The sequence below is a fragment of the Globicephala melas genome, chromosome 12 (assembly GCF_963455315.2).
Source record: "Globicephala melas chromosome 12, mGloMel1.2, whole genome shotgun sequence".
NCBI classification, from domain to species: domain Eukaryota; kingdom Metazoa; phylum Chordata; class Mammalia; order Artiodactyla; family Delphinidae; genus Globicephala; species Globicephala melas.
In genome coordinates this window covers 69032255-69055352 of record NC_083325.1, presented here as the reverse complement: position 1 = coordinate 69055352, position 23098 = coordinate 69032255, and the positions used below count along the sequence as shown (strand labels likewise).

Sequence of the window (23098 nt, the reverse complement as noted above, 5' to 3'; positions counted from 1 at the left end):
ATGGGACAGGAGAGGAGGGGGGCAGGCAATTGTTTGTCCTCTTTGTCTAATCTCCTCCCAGGACACCACGTTCTTTTTAGACATGGTCAGTTTTACTATCCATCCCAGGTCCTCAGAACCAGAATTTCCCACCACCTTGCTGGTTACCAGTCTAGCCCCTCACCTGGTGTAGTTGCCGTCATCAATAGCTGTTCCAAACTCAATAAGGCCCTCATCCAGTGTGTAGGCAACTGTAGTCACACCTTCAGTCACCATCACCTCGGTCTTTCCCCCGCCCCGCTCCAGACCTACAACATCACCCTGTAAAAATTCAACACCCCCATCCCACCAGAATTCCAAGTTAGCATTTCCACTGACTCAACTGCAGAAAAGACCCACCCTCATTCAACCCTACTGCTCGTACACTGAGGGAATTACAGTGGCCCCTGTTTTTCTAACATTTAGTTTCTCTCAGGCAGATAAAAATTCCCTATCTATGGTAATATCCTTGGGTTAAAGTACACTCATAGCTATGATGGCACTAATGGCTAGGGATAAGTTGACAAAGTGTGACATTCACTTCTGCTACTGCCAGCAGTACTGCCAGCAGTACTCTTTCTCAGTATTCTTAAAGGCCCTCCTGTTAAAATTCAACTTGAACATACTTCTTAATATATTGCTGGGTTCAACTGAAGAAACCACTAGGAATGCTTCCTACTCCCTCCCCCGTCCCCACAAAAAGAAAGCAAGAGAGAAAGAGGTCAGTAAGCTAAAACCAAAAAAACATGAGCAGGAAAAAATGGAAGGTGAGCAAGTAGGAAGAATACAGTTGCCCTGAAGGCAAACACAGTATTAGGAGAATAAACTTTGGGTCCTCCAGCAGGATGGGAAGGCCAAATCTAAGGTTCCCTCATTAAACTGGGGATCCTCTCTTCAGTAAAGGGAACCAAAGGGGTACAGGTCATTAATATGCCTGATTCCTGCAGAGGCAAACACAAATCATCTCTGGACGAAAACATGCCTATTTGAGGCCCTCAGGATTCCAAAAGATTACATTCAATGTAACATAAGTTCACAATAAAAAAGTACCAAAATATAAGTTAACAAACAGTTAACCAAAAAGTTAAATGAGTAAACAATACCTATAAATAACAGTTTTAGACCTCCATGGGTCTCAGATATCAAAAATAATAGTTATGAAAAAAGACAGTTATGATATATAAAATAATTATGTGTGAGATGTTTAAAGACCTAAAAGATGAAATGAAAAGTTAAGCAAGGGACAAGAGACTATCAAAAATGGTCAGTCACGTTGGAGAAAGAACCAAATAAAACCTTATGAAAAATTTAATTTTTGAAGTAAAAAACTCAATAGATGGTTTAAATAGCAGATTAGACAATGATGAAAATGAATTAATGAACTAAAAGATGTATCTTAAGAAATTATCCAGAATGTAGCATGGAGTGAGAAGGAGAAAGGAAATATGAAAGACAGGTTAAAAAGGTACAGAAGACAGAACAAGAAATCTAACATATACCTAATTAGAGTTTCGATGGAGAGACTGGAGAATATGATAGAAGAAGCAATGTTTAAAGAGATTATGGTTGGGAAATTTCCAAGACTGATAGAAATATGTGTACTCACAATTACAGGTAGCATAATATATACCAAGTAGGATAAGTAAAAAGAAATTTATAGCTAGACACACTGTGGTAAAATTTCAACATGCCTAAAAAAAGATTTTAAAAGCAACCAGAGAGAAAAGACAGATCACCTATATAGAAAGGGCTATTAATAATCTTGTCAGAACAAAAGAAGTCAATCAATGGGACAATATTTGCAAAAGGCTAAGAAAAAATAACTGTCAATATAGAACAGGGGGGACTTCCTGGTGGTGCAGGGGTTAAGAATCCGCCTGCCAATGCAGGGGACACGGGTTCAAGCCCTGGTCTGGGAAGATTTCACATGCCGCGGAGCAACTAAGCCCGTGCACCACAACTACTGAGCCTGCGTGCCACAACTCCTGAGCCTGCGGTCTAGAGCCCATGAGCCACAGCTACTGAGCCCGTATGCCACAACTACTGAAGTCCACGTGCCACAACTACTGAAGCCCAAGCACCACAACTACTGCAGCCCACGCGCCTAGAGCCCATGCTCCGCAACAAAGAGAAGCCACTGCAATGAGAGGCCCGTGCACTGCAACAAAGAGTAGCTCCCACTCGCTGCAACTAGAGAAAGCCCATGTGCAGCAACGAAGACCCAACACAGTCAAATAAAAATCTAGAATTCAGTACTGAGTCCAAGTACCTTTCAAGAGCAAAGCTCTAAATAAAAACATTTTCAGATAATCAAAACCTGAACGTTTATCATCACAAGACTTTCACTAGGGCTTTCCTGGTGGCGCAGTGGTTGAGAGTCCGCCTGCCGATGCAGGGGACACGGGTTCATGCCCCGGTCCGGGAAGATCCCACAGGCCGCGGAGCGGCTGGGCCCATGAGCCATGGCCGCTGAGCCTGCGTGTCTGTCTGGAGCCTGTGCTCCGCAGCGGGAGAGGCCACAACAGTGAGAGGCCCACGTACCGCAAAAAAAAAAAAAAAAAAAAAAAAAAGACTTTCACTAAAGAAACTTGTAGGATAGCCTCATCCACCAGAGGGCAGACAGTAGAAGCAAGAAGAACTACAATTCCACAGGAAACTAAAAACCACATTCACAGAAATATAGACAGAATGAAAAGGCAGAGGACTTTGTACCAGATGAAGGAACAAGATAAAACCTCAGAAAAACAACTAAATGAAGTGGAGATAGGCAACCTTCCAGAAAAAGAATTCAGAATAATGATAGTGAAGATGATCCAGGACCTCAGAAAAAGAATGGAGGCAAAGATCGAGAAGATGAAAGAAATGTTTAACAAAGACCTAGAAGAATTAAAGAACAAACAGAGATGAATACAATAACTGAAATGAAAAATACACTAGAAGGAATCAATAGCAGAATAACTGAGGCAGAAGAATGGATAAGTGATCTGGAAGACAGAATGGTGGAATTCACTGCCACAGAACAGAATAAAGAAAAAAAGAATGAAAAGAAATGAAGACAGCCTAAGAGACCTCTGGGATAACATTAAATGCAACAACATTTGCAGTATAGGGGGCCCAAAAGGAGAAGAGAGAGAGAAAGGACCCAAGAAAATATTTGAAGAGATTATAGTCGAAAACTTCCCTAACATGGGAAAGGAAATAGCCACCCAAGTCCAGGAAGTGCAGAGAGTCCCAGGCAGATTAAACCCCAGGAGAAACATGCCGAGACACATAGTAATCAAATTGACAAAAATTAAAGACAAAAATTATTGAAAGCAACAAGGGAAAAATGACAAATAACATACAAGGCAACTCCCATAAGGTTAACAGCTGATTTCTCAGCAGAAACTCTACAAGCCAGAAGGGAGTGGCACGATATATTTAAAGTGACGAAAGGGAAGAACCCACATCCAAGGTTACTCTACCCAGCAAGGAACTCATTCAGATTCGATGGAGAAATCAAAAGCTTTACAGACAAGCAAAAGCTAAGAGAATTCAGCACCACCAAACCAGCTCTACAACAAATGCTAAAGGAACTTCTCTAAGTGGGAAACACAAGAGAAGAAAAGGACCTACAAAAACAAACCCATAAGAATTCAGAAAATGGTAATAGGAACATACATATTGATATTACCTTAAATGTGAATGGATTAAATGCTCCAACCAAAAGAAACAGACTGGCTGAATGGATACAAAAACAAGACCCATATATAAGCTGTCTACAAGAGACCCACACTTCAGACCTAGGGACACATACAGACTGAAAGTGAGGGGATGGAAAAAGATATTCCATGCAAATGGAAATCAAAAGAAAGCTGGAGTAGCAATACTCATATCAGATAAAATAGACTTTAAAATAAAGAATGTTACAAGAGACAAGGAAGGACACTACATAATGATCAAGGGATCAATCCAAGAAGAAGATATAACAATTATAAATATATATGCACCCAACATAGGAGCACCTCAATACATAAGGCAACTAACAGCTGTAAAAGAGGAAATCAACAGTAACACAGTAACAGTGGGGGACTTTAACAGCTCACTTACAGCAATGGACAGATCATCCAGACAGAAAATTAATTAGGAAACAGAAGCTTTAAATGACACAATAGACCAGATAGATTTAATTGACATTTATAGGACATTCCATCCGAAAACAGCAGATTACACTTTCTTCTCAAGTGCACAAGGAACATTCTCCAGGATAGATCACATCTTGGGTCACGAATCAAGCCTCAGTAAATTTAAGAAAACTGAAATCATATCAAGCATCTTTTCTGACCACAACGCTATGAGATTAGAAATCAATTACAAGGAAAAAGAAGTAAAAAGCACAAACACATGGAGGCTATTCAATACATTACTAAATAACCAAGAGATCACTGAAGAAATCAGAGGAAATAAAAAAATACCTAGACACAAATTACAACGAAAACACGATGATCCAAAACCTATGGGATACAGCAAAAGGAGTTCTAAGAGGAGAAGTTTATAGCAATACAAGCCTACCTCAAGAAACAAGAAAAATCTCAAATAAACAATCTAACCTTACATCTAAAGGAACTAGAGAAAGAACAAACAAAACCAAAGTTAGTAGAAGGAAAGAAATCATAAAGATCAGAGCAGAAATAAATGAAATAGAAACCAAGAAAACAATAGCAAAGACCAATAAAACTAAAAGCTGGTTCTTTAAGAAGGTAAACAAAATTGATAAACCTTTAGCCAGACTCGTCTAGAAAAAGAGGGAGAGGACTCAAATCAATAAAATTGAAGTGAAAAAGGAGAAGTTACAACAGACACTGCAGAAATACAAAGCATCTTAAGAGACTACTACAAGCAACTCTATGCCAATAAAATGGACAACCTGGAAGAAATGGACAAATTCTTAGAAAGGTATAACCTTACAAGACTGAACCAGGAAGAAATAGAAAATCTGAACAGACCAATCACAAGTAATGAAATTGAAACTGTGATTAAAAATCTTCCAACAAACAAAAGTCCAGGACCAGATGTCTTCACAAGTGAATTCTATCAAACATTTAGAGAAGAGCTAACACCCATCCTTCTCAAACTCTCCCAAAAAATTGCAGAGGAAGGAACACTCCCAAACTCATTCTATGAGGCCACCATCACCCTGATACCAAAACCAGACAAAGATACTACAAAAAAAGAAAATTACAGACCAATATCACTGATGAATATAGATGCAAAAATCCTCAACAAAATACTTGCAAACAGAATTCAACAACACATTAAAAGGATCATACACCATGATCAAGTGGGATTTATCCCAGGGATGCAAGGAGTCTTCAATATATGCAAATCAATCAATGTGATACACCATATTAACAAATTGAAGAATAAAAACCATATGATCATCTCAGTAGATTCAGAAAAAGCTTTTGACAAAATTCAACACCCATTTATGATAAAAACTCTCCAGAAAGTGGGCATAGAGGGAACCTACCTCAACATAATAAAGGCCATATATGACAAACCCACAGCAAACATCATTCTCAATGGTGAAAAACTGAAAGCATTTCCTCTAAGATCAGGAACGTGACAAGGATGTCCACTCTCGCCACTATTATTCAACATAGTTTTGGAAGTCCTAGCCACGGCAATCAGAGAAGAAAAAGAAATAAAAGGAATGCAAATTGGAAAAGAAGAAGTAAAACTGTCACTGTTTGCAGATGATATGATACAGTACATAGAGAATCCTAAAGATGCCACCAGAAAACTACTAGAGCTAATCAATGAATTTGGTAAAGTTGCAGGATACAAAATTAATGCACATAAATTTCTTGCATTCCTGTACACTAACAATGAAAGATCAGAAAGAGAAATTAAGGAAACAATCCCATTCACCACTGCAACAAAAAGAATAAAATACCTAGGAATAAACCTACCTAAGGAGGTAAAAAACCTGTACTCAGAAAACTATAAGACACTGATGAAAGAAATCAAAGATGACACAAACAGATGGAGAGATATATCATGTCCTTTGATTGGAAGAATCAATATTGTGAAAATGACTATACTACCCAAAGCAATCTACAGATTCAATGCAATCCCTATCAAATTACCAGTGGCATTTTTTACAGAACTAGAACAAAAAAATCTTAAAATTTGTATGGAGACACAGAAGACCCCGAATAGCCAAAGCAGTCTTGAGGGAAAAAAACAGAGCTGGAGTAATCAGACTCCCTAACTTCAGACTATACTACAAAGCTACAGTAATCAAGACAATATGGTACTGGCACAAAAATAGAAATATAGATCAATGGAACAGGATAGAAAGCCCAGAGATGAACCCATGCACCTATGGTCAACTAATCTATGACAAAGGAGGCAAGGATATTCAATGGAGAAAAGACAGTCTCTTCAATAAGTGGTGCTGGGAAAACTGGACAGCTACATGTAAAAGAATGAAATTAAAACACTCCCTAACACCATACACAAAAATAAACTGAAAAAAAATAAATAAATAAACTGAAAATGGATTAGAGACCTAAATGTAAGATTGGACACTATAAAACTCTTAGAAGAAAACATAGGAAGAACACTCTTTGACATAAATCACAGCAAGATCTTTTATGATACATCTCCTAGAGTAATGGAAATAAAAAATAAACAAATGGGACCTAATGAAACTTAAAAGCTTTTGCACAGCAAATGAAACTACAAACAAGACGAAAAGACAACCCTCAGAATGGGAGAAAATATTTGCAAACGAATTAACGGACAAAGGATTAATCTCCAAAATATATAAACAGCTCATGCAGCTCAATATTAAAAAAAACAAACAACGCAATCAAAAAATGGGCAGAGACCTAAATAGACATTTCTCCAAAGAAGACATACAGATGGCCAAAAAGCACATGAAAAGCTGCTCAACATCACTAATTATTAGAGAAATGCAAATCAAAACTACAACGAGGTATTACCTCACACCAGTTAGAATGGGCATCATCAGAAAATCTACAAACAACAAATGCTAGAGAGGGTGTGGAGAAAATGGAACCCTCTTGCACTGTTGGTGGGAATGTAAATTGATACAGCCACTATGGAGAACAGTATGGAGGTTCCTTAGAAAACTAAAAACAGAATTACCATATGATCCAGCAATCCCATTACTGGGCATATACCCAGAGAAAACCATAACTGAAAAAGACACATGCACCCCAGTGTTCATTGCAGCACTATTTACAATAGCCAGGTCATGGAAACAACCTAAACGCCCATCGACAGACGAATGGATTAAAGAAGATGTGGTATATATATACAATGGAATATTAGCCATAAAAAGGAACAAAACTGGGTCATTTGTAGAGACGTGGATGGATCTAGAGACTGTCATACAGAGTGAAGTAAGCCAGAAAGAGAAAAACAAATATTGTATATTAACGCATATATGTGGAACCTAGAAAATTGGCACAGATGAACCGGTTTTCAGGGCAGAAATAGAGACACAGATGTAGAGAACAAACGTATGGACACCAAGGGGGAAAAGTGGGGTGTGTGTGTGTGTGATGAATTGCGAGATTGGGATTGACATGTATACACTAATATGTATAAAACGGATGACTAATAAGAACCTGCTGTATAAAAAATAAAATAAAATTCAAAAAGAAAAAAAAAAGAAACTTCTAAATGATATTCTTCAAGAAGAGGAAGAAAAGTAACTCCAGAGAGAAGATCAGCAATGAAAAAGGAAAAGTTGAACAGAGAAACTGGCACTATGACGGTAAATCTATACAAATTTTGTGTGTATAAAATAACAATGTCTAACTTTGGGGATAACAGAAGGGAACCAAAATACTAGACAACAGTGGCAAAGGGGAGGTAATCCCATTTAATCTTTTAGGGTCCTTGTATTGTTTGCAGTGCAGGGGGGGGCGGTTAGATGCTGATTAACTTTAGACTTTGTTAATTTAAATACATGGTGAACTTTTAAGGGTAACTGCTATAGAAATAGGATGTATAACCTTCTGATCTAAAGAGTACTCTAAATACTCTTCAGAGTATTTAGAAAAGGACAACCCCCCAATCCCCCCACAAAAACTCAATCAGTCTAAAATGAGGCAAAAAAGGAGAAAAAAAGAGATATAGAAAGAACAAAAAGGAAGTATCAAGTGCTCTACCCACACCCACACCAGTCATCCTAGCCTACCATAGGGGCCTCTTTTCTCTGTTTGCATAGGCTCCTCCCGGATTTTGGAATATTACTTGTGTGTGTGACGTTGTTATGGGATAGGAGAGAGGGTCTGATCAGCAGTCTTAAAAAAATGGAACTATGAATGGCTTTTGTACCAGAGAATCAGCACACAAGGAGGTGATATGGAACTACTCCTCCTGTTGGGGATCTTCCAGCCTAAGGGAACTTCATGTTATGACTTGGTGAATTCCCACTATAATAGAGACCCATACTCCAAGGGTCTAATATAATGTCAGGAATCTGAACAAGGATGGCTCTGGGGCCTGGTCCACTGTGGGAAGGAGTCTAAGCGTCACCTGCCAACTCCATTAAAGAGATTATGAGTGGTGGGCAGAGAAACCAAGCAGACTTCAGAGCCGACTCAGGTTCTAATTAATCAGCTCAACACTATGGCTGAGGTGCCCTGATGTCAACATACCCTGATAGAGGACATGGTGACTCTCTCAGGTGCCTCAATGTTGTACCACACACACAGGTTGTTTCGGTTCTGAGCTACCAGCACATCACTTCCTGGGACCCATTGCACGTAGGAGCAGAAGTTGAGGATCATTGTCTTAGAGCAGCTTTCAATATCATATAGGTGCAACTGAAGGAGGAAGAAGTAGATAGCACAATTAAAAGGAGATATGGGTGTCTTCTCATCTTGACAATTTTCCTAATGGTGAAATGTGGTGAGCTAACCCACCAGTCACGTACATGCTAAATTTCAAAGCTTACTCATCTTCAACCATAATCCCTTCAAGTTTATGCTGAGTTGACATATTCTGACTCTGGCCAAATAAGAGATGATCAAAAGAGTAAAGGTCTACACTCTAGGAATTTAAGTTAGGTGAAGGTCAGACATTTTTTTGGCTGCGCTGCAAGGCATGTGGGATCTTAGTTCCTGACCAGGGATCGAACCTGCACCCCCTGCAGTGGAAGTGTGGAGTCTTAACCAGTGGACCGCCAGGGAAGTCCCAGACTTTCATTCTTAGAATAACTCTGGGCCAGAGTTACCAGCCTGGATTACACAAGTAAGGGCACCAGTCAAATTAAATGGTCTGGAAATTTGTGATGGCTTTCGCATCACAATGAAAATGAAACAAAAAATCACCAGAGAGTCCCTTTTGCCCCTGAGGTTGAACTCTTTGGTGGTACCATATTGAGATCAGAATCAATAAGGGGCTAGGGGGAGATTGTCCTCAAGCCAGCTTCAGTGCCATCAGATAAGTGTAGCTGAAGAGCACTGGAGCAGTAGGTGTGGGTTAAGGTCAGCTAGGCGTGAGGAAGAGGAATGCAGGCGTAAGGATGTTTCATGAGGATGTTTCACAAATATGATTTGTGAATATTAAGAGAGACATCAACTCCCAAATTCCTCTCTTGACTTCGGTGCCATCATGACACAGCCTCCTGAAGGGTAAAATGGGATGGGTGGTGATAGCAGATACAAAGAATGTTGATTCTTCTGTGCCTTTTGCTATGCTAATGGCATAGCCCCAAGAAATTATGTCCTATCCTGCCTCCCACAGTCCCTGCTGGCAGCTAGTACCACATCCTTTATGGACCAGTCTATGGCTAAGGCCTTAGCAACCCTCCTCACACGAAGTTTCCGGTCCCTGAAGAGAAGCTTGTGCCCAGTCTCGTTAAGTTCCAGCCAATCCACACGGCTCTCATGGCTGATGGTGCCAATGTTGTAGCCACCAATCAGGTCCACTAGAGAGTAAAGGAAACAGGGTTAATCACATACAAGGTATGAGGTGGCCTGTGAAAGTCTGGCTTTAAGAATGTTGCATTAGTCTAGAGAATGTCACTCAGGAATGTAAATGGGCAGTACAACATAACTTTGCTAAGATGCTGTATTTCTTCTAAAATTATAGAAGTTTTGTTTAACTCTGCAGTTATTAACTCAAAAGATCCAGACTCATCAAGAAATGTGATTCTTCTCTGGGACTCTTGGAGTTGTCTCAGAGCAGGTCAGAACTATGGAGCAACTGGCTTCTGTTCTCATGATGAACCACAATTAGAGCAAACACACCAGTGAGAGAAAGCTGATGAACGAAATGACCCTGGTGATCATACGTGCTCCAAGGAGTTACCTGCATATCTGACTGGCAGTGATATAAGAACACTTAGGGACAAAGAGTGGTGAAGGCACACAGACAAAATAGGAGGAACCTCTAACTAAAGTTAGGCTGGTCAGTGCAGACGATGAATATTAGTTTGGTCTGAATTTCATAGGCAATATAAGAAACAGTCATGCTTAGAACAGACCACTCAAGGTTGGCTAGGGTGCTTTCAGGGAGTTTCTTGAACAAAGCCCATTCACAGGTCTTATTGATATACATTATCAACAAGCAATGTGCCTGCTTTTGTTACCTACGCTTAAGCTGAAGACCAAATGCCAGCAGATGTCCACTACTGGGAAGACCAACTTAAAAATGAATTTTCCTTTAATTAAAAAGCAAAATGATAAATCCATGTTTTAATGCCCCGATTATAAGTACAACCATAGAATGCTAGAGCTGTGGGGACCCTATTTCTGTGAGCACCCTGAAATTACACACAAAATTACACACAAAATTATATTTTTCTGGGAAAGGATCTATGCTTTTAATTAGACACTCAAAGGGGTCGATGACCCAAAATGGTTAAGAGAAGAACTCTGTCAATGTACATTGAAGATAAGACCTACAGAGAGAGGTGACTTGTCCAAAATCTCACAGCTCATTACTGCTGAGAGAACTTAGGCCACTGGAACTTAGAACTTAAGCCACTGGACTGTATTATTATTTCTATTATAGATACTTACATTTCTGAGCTCAGCAACTTCATGTGAAATAGAAAGTTCATGAAATGTAAAAATATCTTAAGAACAGACCCATATGTATATGGAAACCTGATTTATGAGAGATGACATTACATACTAGTGAGCGAAGAATGGACTTTCGAGCAATGGTTAAACATATGGAAAAAAAATAAAATTAGATTCCTACCCACATTATGCACAAAAATAAATTCCAGGTAAAAAGCAAAATTTTAAATGCCAAAATACAGGAGGGAGTAGGGAGGGATTTCTTAAATAAGACCTCAAAACCCACAAACTATTTATTAAAAAGTGGTATATACAACACTGTAAATTGAACTATACTTCAGTAAAAAAAAAAAAGTGATAAAATGGACTACATTAAACTTAAAAATGTCTAAATACTAAGAAATGCTGAAAAGGAGAGAAAAGACAAGCCACAGGCTGAGACAATAGCTGCAATGCAAATAATCATCAAAGCCTATACACACACACACAGAACTCCTTCACGTAAATAAAGAAAAGACAACCTAATTTTAAAAATAGGCAATGGATGTGAACTGGCAATTCACAGAAGAAATCCAAATGGCCAATAAACAAATGAACAAAAAAATGAAAACAATGAAATATATTTTCATATACATCAGATTGAGCCAAATAATGAAGTCAGGCAATTTCAAGCACTGGAGAGGAAGTGGAACTGTGACTGCTGGTGGGAATGTAAATTGGTATAACCTCTTCAGAGAGCAATCTGGAAATATTTTAGTGAAATTGAAGATGTACCTCTTTCATGATTCAGCAATTCCATGCTGGGTATAAACCTTAGAGAACTGAAATACTGTATCAGTGAAAAACTAACAAATGTCCATCAAGAGAGAAGAGAGAAAAGATCCAAGGTAAAAATAATGAAATGTGAGGATTTGACAGAACTGGGTATGGGTACACAAGTAATAATAATATCATTATTATGAACAGCTAACATTTATTAAGCACTTCTTATATACTAGGCACTAGTCTAAGTGCTTTTCATATGAAGTAGGTCCTATTTTTATCCCCATTTTGTAGATGAGGTACATTTTGTAGATGAAATTGAGATACAGAAAGGTGAAGTAATTTACCTAAGATTACACAGGTAGTAAGTAGAGAAGTGGGGAGATTTGACTCCAGAGCCCTGTTCTTAATACCTACACTACCTGGATATGTTATTCTCTAAACTTTTTAGAGAATACCATGCTATTCTTTATACTTTTTTCCTGTGCTTAAAACATTCCATGATAAAAGATTAACTATTAATATATACAGTACAATTTATAAATGTGAACATTTGTGAAATGCACATAAAGTTTGTCATCACTACTTATTAATGACAAACTATACAGAAAGTAAGGCCCCTTCCAGTTCTAAGAATCTGTGATCCTATGAAGTCTAAACAGGAAAATTCTTAAATTTGCTAATGGTTCTTTTCTACAATTCACAATTTTCCAGCCCTGAGATATATGCCTAGAGAACGTGAATAATTGTATGGGCAGGCCTATACATACCAATTCATCTGTATCTAGACTTCTAGATATAGACATATGGATTTAAACATTTCACATATCCCCTGTAAGAATGAGGTCACACATTTACCCGATGCCTCTCAGATTCCTGGATTCTCCACTGCACACAATCCTGTGACATGGAAGTGCTTTATAAACATCTATTTTGTTATTACAATTATGAGAGAGTCTTACTCACCTATAGCAATAGTCTTAATATCAACAAGATAAGCCAATTTCTTATTATCCTCCGTTCCTCGCTGGCGCCTCTCATTAATACGGACACTGAAACATGAAGGGTCAGGTGAGGCAAAATGGGCTTAGGTAGCTGGGATGTTTAATAGGAGCTCTGAAATACCATACGGGATGAAGATTTTAGATTAACCTGAGGATATAGGAGATAGAAGTCAAAAGGAATTCTTTTGGGTTTCAAAAATTTAGAGAACCTTGTGGGGTTACCTGATGAGATGGGGGTTCATGAATTCAGTACGTACAGAACCCAGGGTATCATTACTCCCATATTCCACCAGGGTTAGCTCTCCAGCATTGAAGATCATGCATACCTGGGGGTGAACGGAATTGTTATACAGTGGAAAGATTACATGAAGAAAGAGAAAAACAGTCGAGGGAGGTGTACCATGAGTTCAAAGTGACACCCACCTTTCTGTTTATTCTATTCCTCTGCCTGTTTCACCCTCCCACTTTATCTGCTGTTTTCTCAACCCCTTGCCACTTGCCATCCTGCTACACAGAAGCTAGAAGGAGGCTTATCAGGACAGTGATGGTGAATCAAGCTCTACTCACATTTTCATTTTCAAAGAAATACTTCTCATTGCCACCAGATCCCTGCCAAGCTACCTGTTAAGGGGGGAAAAGACATAAGGGACAATGTGGATAACTATCCAAGACGATGCTGAAAGAACAGGGTGGGATGCAGAGAGATGGAGTTGGGGGAGGCTTTGACATTGCACAAAAGAGATGCTATGTCAGATTTTGCCCTAGTCCCTATGCTTCTGGGAGATGGTGTACAAACAGTCCAACAACGGTGATTCATATTCCGGGATTCTAAGCCTCCCGGGTCTCATCCCCTGAAGCCAGGTCCCCAACACCAGAATGTTAGAGCTTCCCATGGAGATCTTCCCCCAGGGACTCTGGCTTGCCTGAGTAGCACCTCAGGATGCCCCATCCCCACCTCTCCATTTTTGGTTCCTACCTCACTAAGGCGATTAGTGTTCAGGTCCCCCAGCAACAGTGTGTCTGACGTGTGGGCCACCAGGTAGCGTTCTTTTCCCAGGATTTTCACCTCTTCCACCTCATAGCCATAGTGTGACTTGAGTACCACTCGGGTCCCCGATGAGAGGTTCTTCACAATCACCTTGGCAGGAGACGAGTCTGAGCTCCCCAGGCTTCCCCCAATCCGAAAGAGGGGTGAACATGCTGTGCCCTTCGCCCACCTTCACAGGGCTAACTAAACAAAGTATCATCTTTTTTCCTTGCCTGGCCTAGGATATCCTTGGTAAAAGGGACACCTCACATTTACATAATGCTTTACTATTTATGAAATACTTTAATATATTATCTCTTTTGATGTTTATAATACATACGATTCTGAAAGTTCCACTGGGTTAAACCAATCACTCTCCCTATGTTCCTGTAGCTCTTTGTACAAACTTTTATGATAAATTTACCACAGTGTGCTGTATTATTTTCTGATATGTCTGTCTCCTTTGCTAAAACGATCTTCTCAAATAAGGGACAATGTATTACAGATAACTATCTTTGAATTCTCAATGCTTAACAGTGCTGACATATAAAGAATGGATAAATATTTCTGGAGAAAATGGAAGACTAAAGGAATCAATGAATAATAAATGAAGGAAAGGAGGGTGGAGGTAGAGAAAAGAGAAAAGTGGGCTCAGAAACTAAGAAATGAGCTTGCAACATCATACACAGTGAGTTCAGAGGCCTTAGAACAAAAGAATTCAGAATTATAATCCTATTTATCAACTTCCCCAGTTGCCATCCTATAGGCAGTGAAGTTTTAAACCAGGAAGGTATAAATGGCAATCTCTGTACCCCTTAAACCTGGTGGTTAATCCTTTTCTTACAATAAGCTGTAAGAACTATAGCCAGAGAGTTGCCCTGACACATTCTATTCCTCAGAACAGCTCTGCCAGAGGTTGATTTGACTCTGTGCTGAGGCCAGACCGCAGGGAAGTACTACAAGGATGAGTGAGCCATGGCAAAATCTCAGTGTGGCAGGCTATCAGCCGCTTACCTGGCTAGGTCCCACATACGTCAGCTCAAACTTATTCTTGTAAATGCTCCTTCGGAGGCAGCAGTCAAACTGTTCCACTCCACCACAGAGTGTGCCCTGGAGGGAAAGTGACAGCATAAAGGGTAACACACACAGTACGTAGGCATGTAGAGGGTATTTAGAGATACTCTCAAATCCTAGGTTCTAGAATCTACAGAAGAGTTGGCAGTAAAAGGGCTGGTAGTTTTTGGAAGTACCAGCAGGAAAGAGGTGGCAATTGCAGGACTCAAGAGCATCACATAGTGATGGGATATAAGGGAGAAATCATCCCTGCCTATAAAACTCTTGTCCCATGTGGCCTCCAATAAGGTATGCATTTCTCTTTCCCCTGTAACGTCAGAGTTTTAGGTTGTGGTCAAAAGGGAAGAGGACATTCTCTAGTGTCAGGAGAGGGTGCTTTAGGAAAGGTGGGATTTTTCTTAATTTGAAAAAAGTCACCAAAGCAGAAAGGGGTTACTAGTCACACACCGCACAGAGTCGTGAGCCATCCCGCTTCCAGGCCAAGGCAGTGATGGTGTATAAGTTGGCAATCTCCTTGGGCTTTGCCTCTTCCCAGATGCTTCTTCGAGGGCTCCAGTTGAGTACCCGAAGTCTGAAATTAAGTATGTGGCTTTTAGAAGAGTTGGAGGCTGAGAAAAACTGAAAATGGGCCTGTAACGGAAGGAAATTAGTCTTGCTACATCAGAGAACAGAGGAAATAAAAGAGAACAGACAAGTTGGGAGGTGTAGTAGGAGAGGACAAAAGTGTTCAAAGGAAGTAAATTGGGAAAATCAAGTCAAAAGTAAAATGGGGTAAGAGAGATAGGAGTGGAGAAAATAAAAAGAGATTGTGGCTGGTGAGAAAAATGAGCTGTTAGCGATAGAGAAATATGGAAAAAGAAAAGAGAAATGGTAGGAGTCAGAGAAGAAAGAAAGGAAGAGACAGACACACATGAGACTGAAGGGGACAGAAAGACAGGACTGACAAAGCTGGGGTTAAAAGCGCTCCAAGGAAGAGATGGAACCCAGACTCTAGCTATTTATTCACCGTTCCATCATTCATTCATTCATTCATTCACCAAACATTTGAGCACGTATTATATACTAGATGCTAATCTAGGCCCTGGAGACTTAAAAAAAAAGAGAATAATAGGCCCTCTTCTCAAGGGCTCTTCAATTTAACCAGTTAGATACAAACACCAAACTGTAATATAATGTGATAAACACTAAGCCAGTGGTCTGAAAAGGGGCAAAGGGAGCACAAAGAAAGTGGAGATGAATTCTGCTGTGGAACCCCGGGGAGAGGCAGAGACACAACAAGAGCATGGTGCACCTTGGAACTGCCGACACGCCAATGGACGGTGGGAACAGGAAGAGGAAAGTGCACGAATTAAAACCTAAGAATCACTTGATTCTGATCCAGTCTCCCACTCTGGCTGAGAAGCAAAACTGGACGAAAGAAGAGTGTACACAGGGAAAGCAGGCAGAAGCTGCAACTGGAAAGGAGACCCACCTGTCATAACTTCCCAGCACAACAGACTGGCCCCCAGGACTTGCTGCAGCTGTGGTGAACTCCCGTTCCTGAGGGTCACGGCTATAGTCAAAAGTTTGTAGCACGTGGCCTTCCTTTCCATAGGCCACAATCCTCCGATCACAGCCTGCAGCCACAATGCTGTTGGTTGCCCAAGCCAAGGCATAGGGTGGGCATGGGTGGTTCACCAACTTCCCCTAAGACAGAAGTAGAGGGTTTCAATCACTCTGACTCTGAGGACTCCACCTCAGAAACTTCTCATTCCTAGCATCTGACACACTCACTCTGACAACCCTGCTCTGCAGGAATCTTTCTCCCAACACTTTCCCACCCTAACACATCTTAACCCGAAGACGTCACAAATTATCTTTCTGTGTTACACTCACGCACACATCGTTTATGACATATATACACACTTACTGATCTTGTGTTCAAGAGGGAACCTCAAAATACGTGTGTCTGCAGATCTTTAATATTCACCTAATAAGGCCCCCCCAAAGGAATCTGTCCTACACATTAACCAATACCATATAGGCCCACAGGGAGCATATGGCCCCTTTATTTCAGGAGGGATACATTTAATGATTACACAAGTAATTCTTAACATAAATGATTCAAGCAATAGAGAATTACATAGATTAAAACATGAACCTTCCTTTAATCCCCCATATTTTCCCTCTCAAGAGTAAACAACCCTTTTTTTCTATGAATTTATATACATAAATATATATTTTACATAAATGAGAATAATTTTCACTTTTCATTACCCTCGGAGTCTTTATTTCTCTTTGCCTCAAGGTCCCTTCCACCTGATTCATCCTTTCCCATAAATATTAAGCTCTGGCCTCCGAAAAACAAATCCTCTCTGTGGCCTCAGCCAGGTGTCTCTCTGCCTGAGGTCTCATTCCTCTAGCCTCCTCTCCCAGCACCATGATCTAAAGTCCTTAGATGTCCAACCTCCTCTCGGAGAGTTCTTGGGATTTCCTTCTCCCCCATTCCAGAGCATCCTTTATTCATACCTGTGACTCTCCAGAGCCTTCATCATCAAAGAAGTACCTAACAATGGTGCCATCTGCATGACCAGAGAGAATTCCTTTCCCAGAGCAACTAAAAAAGGGGAAAAGCAGGAAAGGAGAGAAATACAGGAAGACATTAGAGCATCCTGTCTCAACAAGAAATTCCCCTTTGTCTGTCAAACACTACCCTACCTGCGGTTCCTGCTACCAGCCCTCTCCATCTTTCATACTATGGTCCCCCAGTCCAGAGTCCCCTATAGCTTTTCCTACCATTTCCAAGCTTTTGGGATACTGCTCTTCCTTACTCACTTCGTCGTCAGGGACACCACGTAAGAATCTGTCCCATAGATGGTAGATGATTTATTAGTTTTGGTGTTTGCCAAACGAACCTGAAAATGGGAGAATGGACAAAAGTCTGGTTAGGCTACTTTCAATTTCACCCAGGTCCTAAGGAAAGAAAAAGAAAAAAACAAAAACTGTTCCCTGGGTAGTCACCCCAGTACACAACTTGACCCTAAGGGAGAAGATTAACCATATACCTCTTTCCAGAACCATTATCCCCATGCACAATATCTCCTGTATTTCTCTTCCCTCCTTTACCTTCCCTTCAGCCAGTCCAAAGACAATGATGTATTCTGCTGGCCACTGCAGACAAGTAACAGCACTCTGTAAGAAAGAAAGAATGAAGAGGATAAATCTGTCTATGTATGTTAGCACTTTGATAACAACCTGAGCCTGAACATCCCACCACATGCCACCACTCCAACCACCTGTAGGGAAGGAGAGGAGGGGACACAACTGGGCTCTAAGGAGGAAAGCACAGGGGGATGAGCAGCCAGGCAGTACCATTCACACAGTAGGAAAAGTCAGAGCCAGATGTTAACAAAGGCAACTTCTCGTTGTATTTATAAGCGGATATACTGATACATGCTTGTTCATCCTAATCTCCCAGGGACTGGTTTGAACTTTACCGTCTGGATGAACTTGTTACAGATGACTTTCTTGTCACCCCTGTCAAATAAAAGGAGGGACGCATATTACAAACCACTTCCATGAATAAACGGGCACAAATGATGCTGGGGGAGGGGAGGAATTGTAGATACCTTCCCTGGCCCGCTAGTGTTTCCTACCACTCCATAGAAGCCCTCAAAGGAGCCTGAGTAGCTTTGGAAGAATAACAAAGACAAAACATTACTCCAGGCTCCCCAGGATCTCACAGGGCCTCCTTCTTGATCTAAGACTGACTCTTCCAGGGATGGGATCATAGAACACGTGGTGCATGCAAAGGTAGGGAAGCTACAACAACGGACTCCAGAGGGCCTCTGCCTTCCAAGCCCCAGCTGGCTCCTCAACCTCTCTATTCCCCCCTTCCCAGTGAGGCATTTCTTCCTGCCTTTCCCTTCTTCTCTGGGACACCCCATCTCCCAATCTCTATCCTCACCAATCTTCTCCAATCTTGTAGACATAGATGATGTTGTCAGTCTGTCCTATGGCAATCTTGGTGGAATCAGGAGAAAAAGCCATGCCCTTCACCATATAGCTCTTCCTGCCATACTAAGAGTCAAAAAGAAAAAAGGAAAGAAAAAGAAGTAATGAGTATCCTTAAAAGGGAAGAAAAGGTGGACTTCCCTGGTGGCGCAGTGGTTAAGAATTTGCCTGCCAATGCAGGGGATATGGGCTCGAGCCCTGGTCCGGGAAGATCCCATATGCCGCAGAGAAACTAAGCCCGCGAGCCACAACTACTGAAGCCTGTGCGCCTAGAGCCCATGAGCCACAACAAGAGAAGCCACCACAATGAGAAGCCAACACACTGCAACGAAGAGTATCCCCTGCTCGCCACAACTAGAGAAAGCCCTCACGGAACAACGAAGACCCAACGCAGCCACAAATAAATAAATAATAAATAAATAAATTTTGATATATAAAAAAAGAATACTGTGCTCTAATCTACAAAAAGAAAAAAAACGAAGAAAAGGTGCCTGTGTGACTGTAGTGGGCTTGAGGGCTTTATACTGAGAAAAGGAAGGGCGGGCCATTTCCTATGCCTGTGGCTAGGAAGCAGGATAGGAAGTTTTCTAGATTTATAGGGTCCCATCAACAGATTAAGGTACACATGAATGTTCCCTTCACCTTCATGTCGGCTGGTTTGGTGGAGAATTTATCTCTTCGCTCCCCATGTTCATCATACAGCAACACCACTCGGTCCACTGCGCAGACAGCAAATTTGGCATTGTTCTGGGACCATGCCATGCAAGTGACCTTTGCAGCTCCATCCTGCAGAAGCAAAGGGGCAAAAATAAACCCAGGTGCTGGTCTAGAACGCCAAAAGCATTTCTAGTTCCATTACTTCTAGTGTGACTCTGGTCAACTTTCCTTCTAGCACATTCCTTAAAACAAAGAGATCCCCATAATCCGTCCAGGTCTCCAAGGCCACAGAGACCCGGATGGTGAGAACAAAGTGCTTCTAGAAACCCATAATGTAAATGCACTAAGAGGTGACATGGAAAATCAACTGTACCAATGTGTCCCTGCAGTGGCCTCCTTATTCCCTCATTCCCCAGGTCTGCTATTGAAATAAATGCAAAGTTTTGGTCTTTAGCCATTCATTCAATTAATGTTTTTTGAGTACCTTAATAAAAAAAGGCACTTGGCCAAGGGCTAAGAGAGAGACAAAGAGCAAAACATGGTCCCTGCCCAAGGATCTAATAAGATGGTACAAAAAATGGGAAAAGCCCCATAAGAGAGGCACATATAAAGCACTGTAATAGTTTGGAAAAGTCTGAGATAATTTTCCACTTAAATGATCAACATTAAGCTTTGAAGAATGCATACAGTTAGGTAGGGAAATTACCTGAGGTAGAAGGAATGGCATGAGCAATGGCAAGTTCTGGTCAATAAATAGTAATTTAATTTAGCTGAAACTATACTGTAAATAGCAGAATAGAGGAGGTAAGTCAGGAAAAACAGACAAGAGGCCAGTTCAACAAGGGTCTTTGAAGCTAGGCTGAGTTTGGGCTTATTTGGTAGGAAAGGGAGAGACAGTGAAAGTTCTGGAATGGGAATTAAAATAATCAGAGTTGTGACTTAGGATAAACAATGCCACTTTGGTTTTTGTCTTTTTTTTTCCTTAACAATCCACTTCACAGAAGCCCAAGTTAGAAGCGATCAACTCCCAGTGAATTATTCTTGCCATGTCTGTCCCTTCCACCACCAGCCCTGGTGGTCTGTGGTTCTGCACTAAGGATTTCCCTCCTTGAAATAAAAAATTTAATTTCTGCTCCAACTGTTTAACTACTTGGGCTCTACAGCCCTGGCTTAAAACATTGTTAATTTTTACTCCTAAACTACCCACTTCCAAAGTCAGAGGTAAAAAAGGCATTTTTCATCAAAGTCCTCAAACTGGAGTCAGAAAATAGCCACACCACCACCTTTAGCCCCCTCCAACTCTTGACTAAATTAGGTTAGGAGGGTAGAGGGCTTATCAATTATTGCCAATCATCTTCCTTAATCATTTTGCCCAATCCTGGGCATTCAACCCTTACCTGCATCATGACATCATCTTATTTTGAAAGATTGAAGGAAGATTTCATTTCCAATTATTCCATTAGGGTAAAGGAATTTTAGAAATACAGATTCAGAGAACAGTTTACTGAGCAATGAGCACACCTCTCTTTTGTTCTAATTTCCTTCTATTCTCTTAAAGCCACATTCTCTGTGAAGCCTTCCTGATTCTCATAATCAATCAATTCTCCTTTCTCTACAATACGTACCTCACAGGACTGTAGCGAGGATTACATGAGGTAGAGAACAGAATAATAGCTAACCTTTAACAAGCATGGACTAGGCACTTTGCTAAGTGCTTGATACGCATTATCTCATTTAATCTCATAACTGAGGTAGAAGCTATTATTATGCATCTTTTACAGATGGGGAAACTGAGGCACAGAAAGGTTAAGTAATTTGCTCAAGTTTACAAACACAGTTTAAGTGGCAGAACCAAGATTTAAACCCATGTGTGTCTGACTCCATAATCCACAACACTAGCTTCTTTACTTATGCTGCCCTGGTACACCTTAAACATTCAGTTATGACAGATATTCTTATTAGCTTTCTATTATTTTGTCCTTTGCATTTTGAATGTCCTTCTCTCGTCTATCAGTTTTCACGCTGCTTTTCAGTTTACAACGTTCTCTTGTGTATACTACTTCCTTTAATTCTTCCCCCTAACCCCCTAAGGCTGCGATTATTATTACTCCCGTTTTCCAAATGTAGAAGTTTGGGTGAGTGCTCAGAGAGCCTGTGTGATAAAGGCTAAAGTCAGGGGCATCACATCATTTATTTAAAGTAGTGGGGCGCTAGGACTTGAATTCTGGCCTCCTGACTCCGAAACCCAGCCTTTCTTCACCATGTTCTAGGGCTCCTCCCTCAGTGTCCAGCCTCTTCTGAATCTGAGATCTTCACCATCAGAACGAACGGTGTGGTCGTTTGCACTCCTTTAGGTGGGGCTTACACCTAAAGCGCTCATTCGAGAGGTGTAGATTAATGTTCGTTGTTTACACGTGCGCCTCTGCCTCTAGTACGAACCTCTTGAAGGCAGGGGCAACAGCTGAGCAAGTTCTGGATCCCCTGGAGCCCCACCATGGGACCTGGTACACAACCGATTCGTTAATGGAACGAAGTGAAAGCTACGGTGCTCAGCACTCCATCTCACCTACGCAACACTCTATGGACGTAGCAGAGTCCGAATCACAACTATAGCCTTCGGTCTTCTGCACACAGTAGGCGCTCAACGTTTTTAAACTTCAGTCCCCCACTCTTCTTGCAACATTAAGGCGGGCGAGGGAGGGAAGAAGCACGCGACTCCTCACCTGAGGGCTCAGCAGGGTCCTCAGGTGCTTCAACTGCATGACGAACACCTGTTTCTCAGATGCCAACAGACAGCGGACAACTCCCGTGGTTACCTGGACAACCCGCCACGCAGCCGCAGCGGCAGCCGCTGACGCAGAAGCGACCTGAGCGCGACACGCGTCGCAAGGTCACCGCGTAGGTTCGCAGCGAAGCAAAACAGAACCCGCGCAGCCGCAGTGAGGTCTAGGGCGGGACCCCACGCGCGCAGAGGGCTTGATGAATTCTCTCCTCGACCAATCCCATCGTGGCATGCAAACCCAAACTCCAGCCACGCCCACAAGCCTTCCGCAATCTCCGGGGTCCTACGTAATCGTAGTCTCTCTAGCTGTTCGATGTACGTAAGCGTGGCTGAGTGCCTTCTTTTTTTATTTTTTTTTATTTTTGCGGTACGCGGGCTTCTCACTGTTGTGGCCTCTCCCGTTGCGGAGCACAGGCTCCGGACGCGCAGGCTCAGCGGCCATGGCTCACGGGCCCAGCCGCTCCGCGGCATGTGGGATCTTCCCGGACCGGGGCACGAACCCGTGTCCCCTGAATCGGCAGGCGGACTCTCACCCACTGCGCCACCAGGGAAGCCCAGAGTGCCTTCTTTTAATCTACACAACCCTGGAGGAAAGCAGGGTAGTTGCTATTATAGGCCTTTTACAGTTGACGGAATTGATCCTAAATAGGTTATGTAACTTGCACAGGATCACAAGGCTGATAACGATGGGTAACAGGGAATACTCAGTATGTGTCTGCCAGGTACCGTG

General features: G+C 41.5%; 1 protein-coding gene across 7 annotated transcripts in view; it reads right to left on the bottom strand.

Annotated features, from left to right (window-relative positions):
• The window catches only part of IFT172 (intraflagellar transport 172), a 41985-nt gene extending 19499 nt beyond the window's left edge, over positions 1–22486 (bottom strand). For all 7 annotated transcript variants that reach the window (XM_060309838.1, XM_030858109.2, XM_060309837.1 and 4 more), the window contains exons 1-17: positions 22310–22486; positions 19572–19715; positions 18883–18995; positions 18413–18452; positions 18042–18107; positions 17751–17830; positions 17445–17532; positions 16408–16622; positions 15384–15507; positions 14877–14972; positions 13812–13973; positions 13403–13456; positions 13058–13161; positions 12798–12883; positions 9858–9970; positions 8697–8864; positions 164–300 (exon numbers count right to left, since the gene is read on the bottom strand). In XM_060309838.1, coding sequence (XP_060165821.1) covers positions 164–300; positions 8697–8864; positions 9858–9970; positions 12798–12883; positions 13058–13161; positions 13403–13456; positions 13812–13973; positions 14877–14972; positions 15384–15507; positions 16408–16622; positions 17445–17532; positions 17751–17830; positions 18042–18107; positions 18413–18452; positions 18883–18995; positions 19572–19715; positions 22310–22348 — 1829 coding nt within the window. In that variant the 5' untranslated portion in view covers positions 22349–22486. The remainder of the gene's footprint in view (positions 1–163; positions 301–8696; positions 8865–9857; positions 9971–12797; positions 12884–13057; positions 13162–13402; positions 13457–13811; positions 13974–14876; positions 14973–15383; positions 15508–16407; positions 16623–17444; positions 17533–17750; positions 17831–18041; positions 18108–18412; positions 18453–18882; positions 18996–19571; positions 19716–22309) is intronic.
• Positions 22487–23098: the final 612 nt, after the last annotated feature.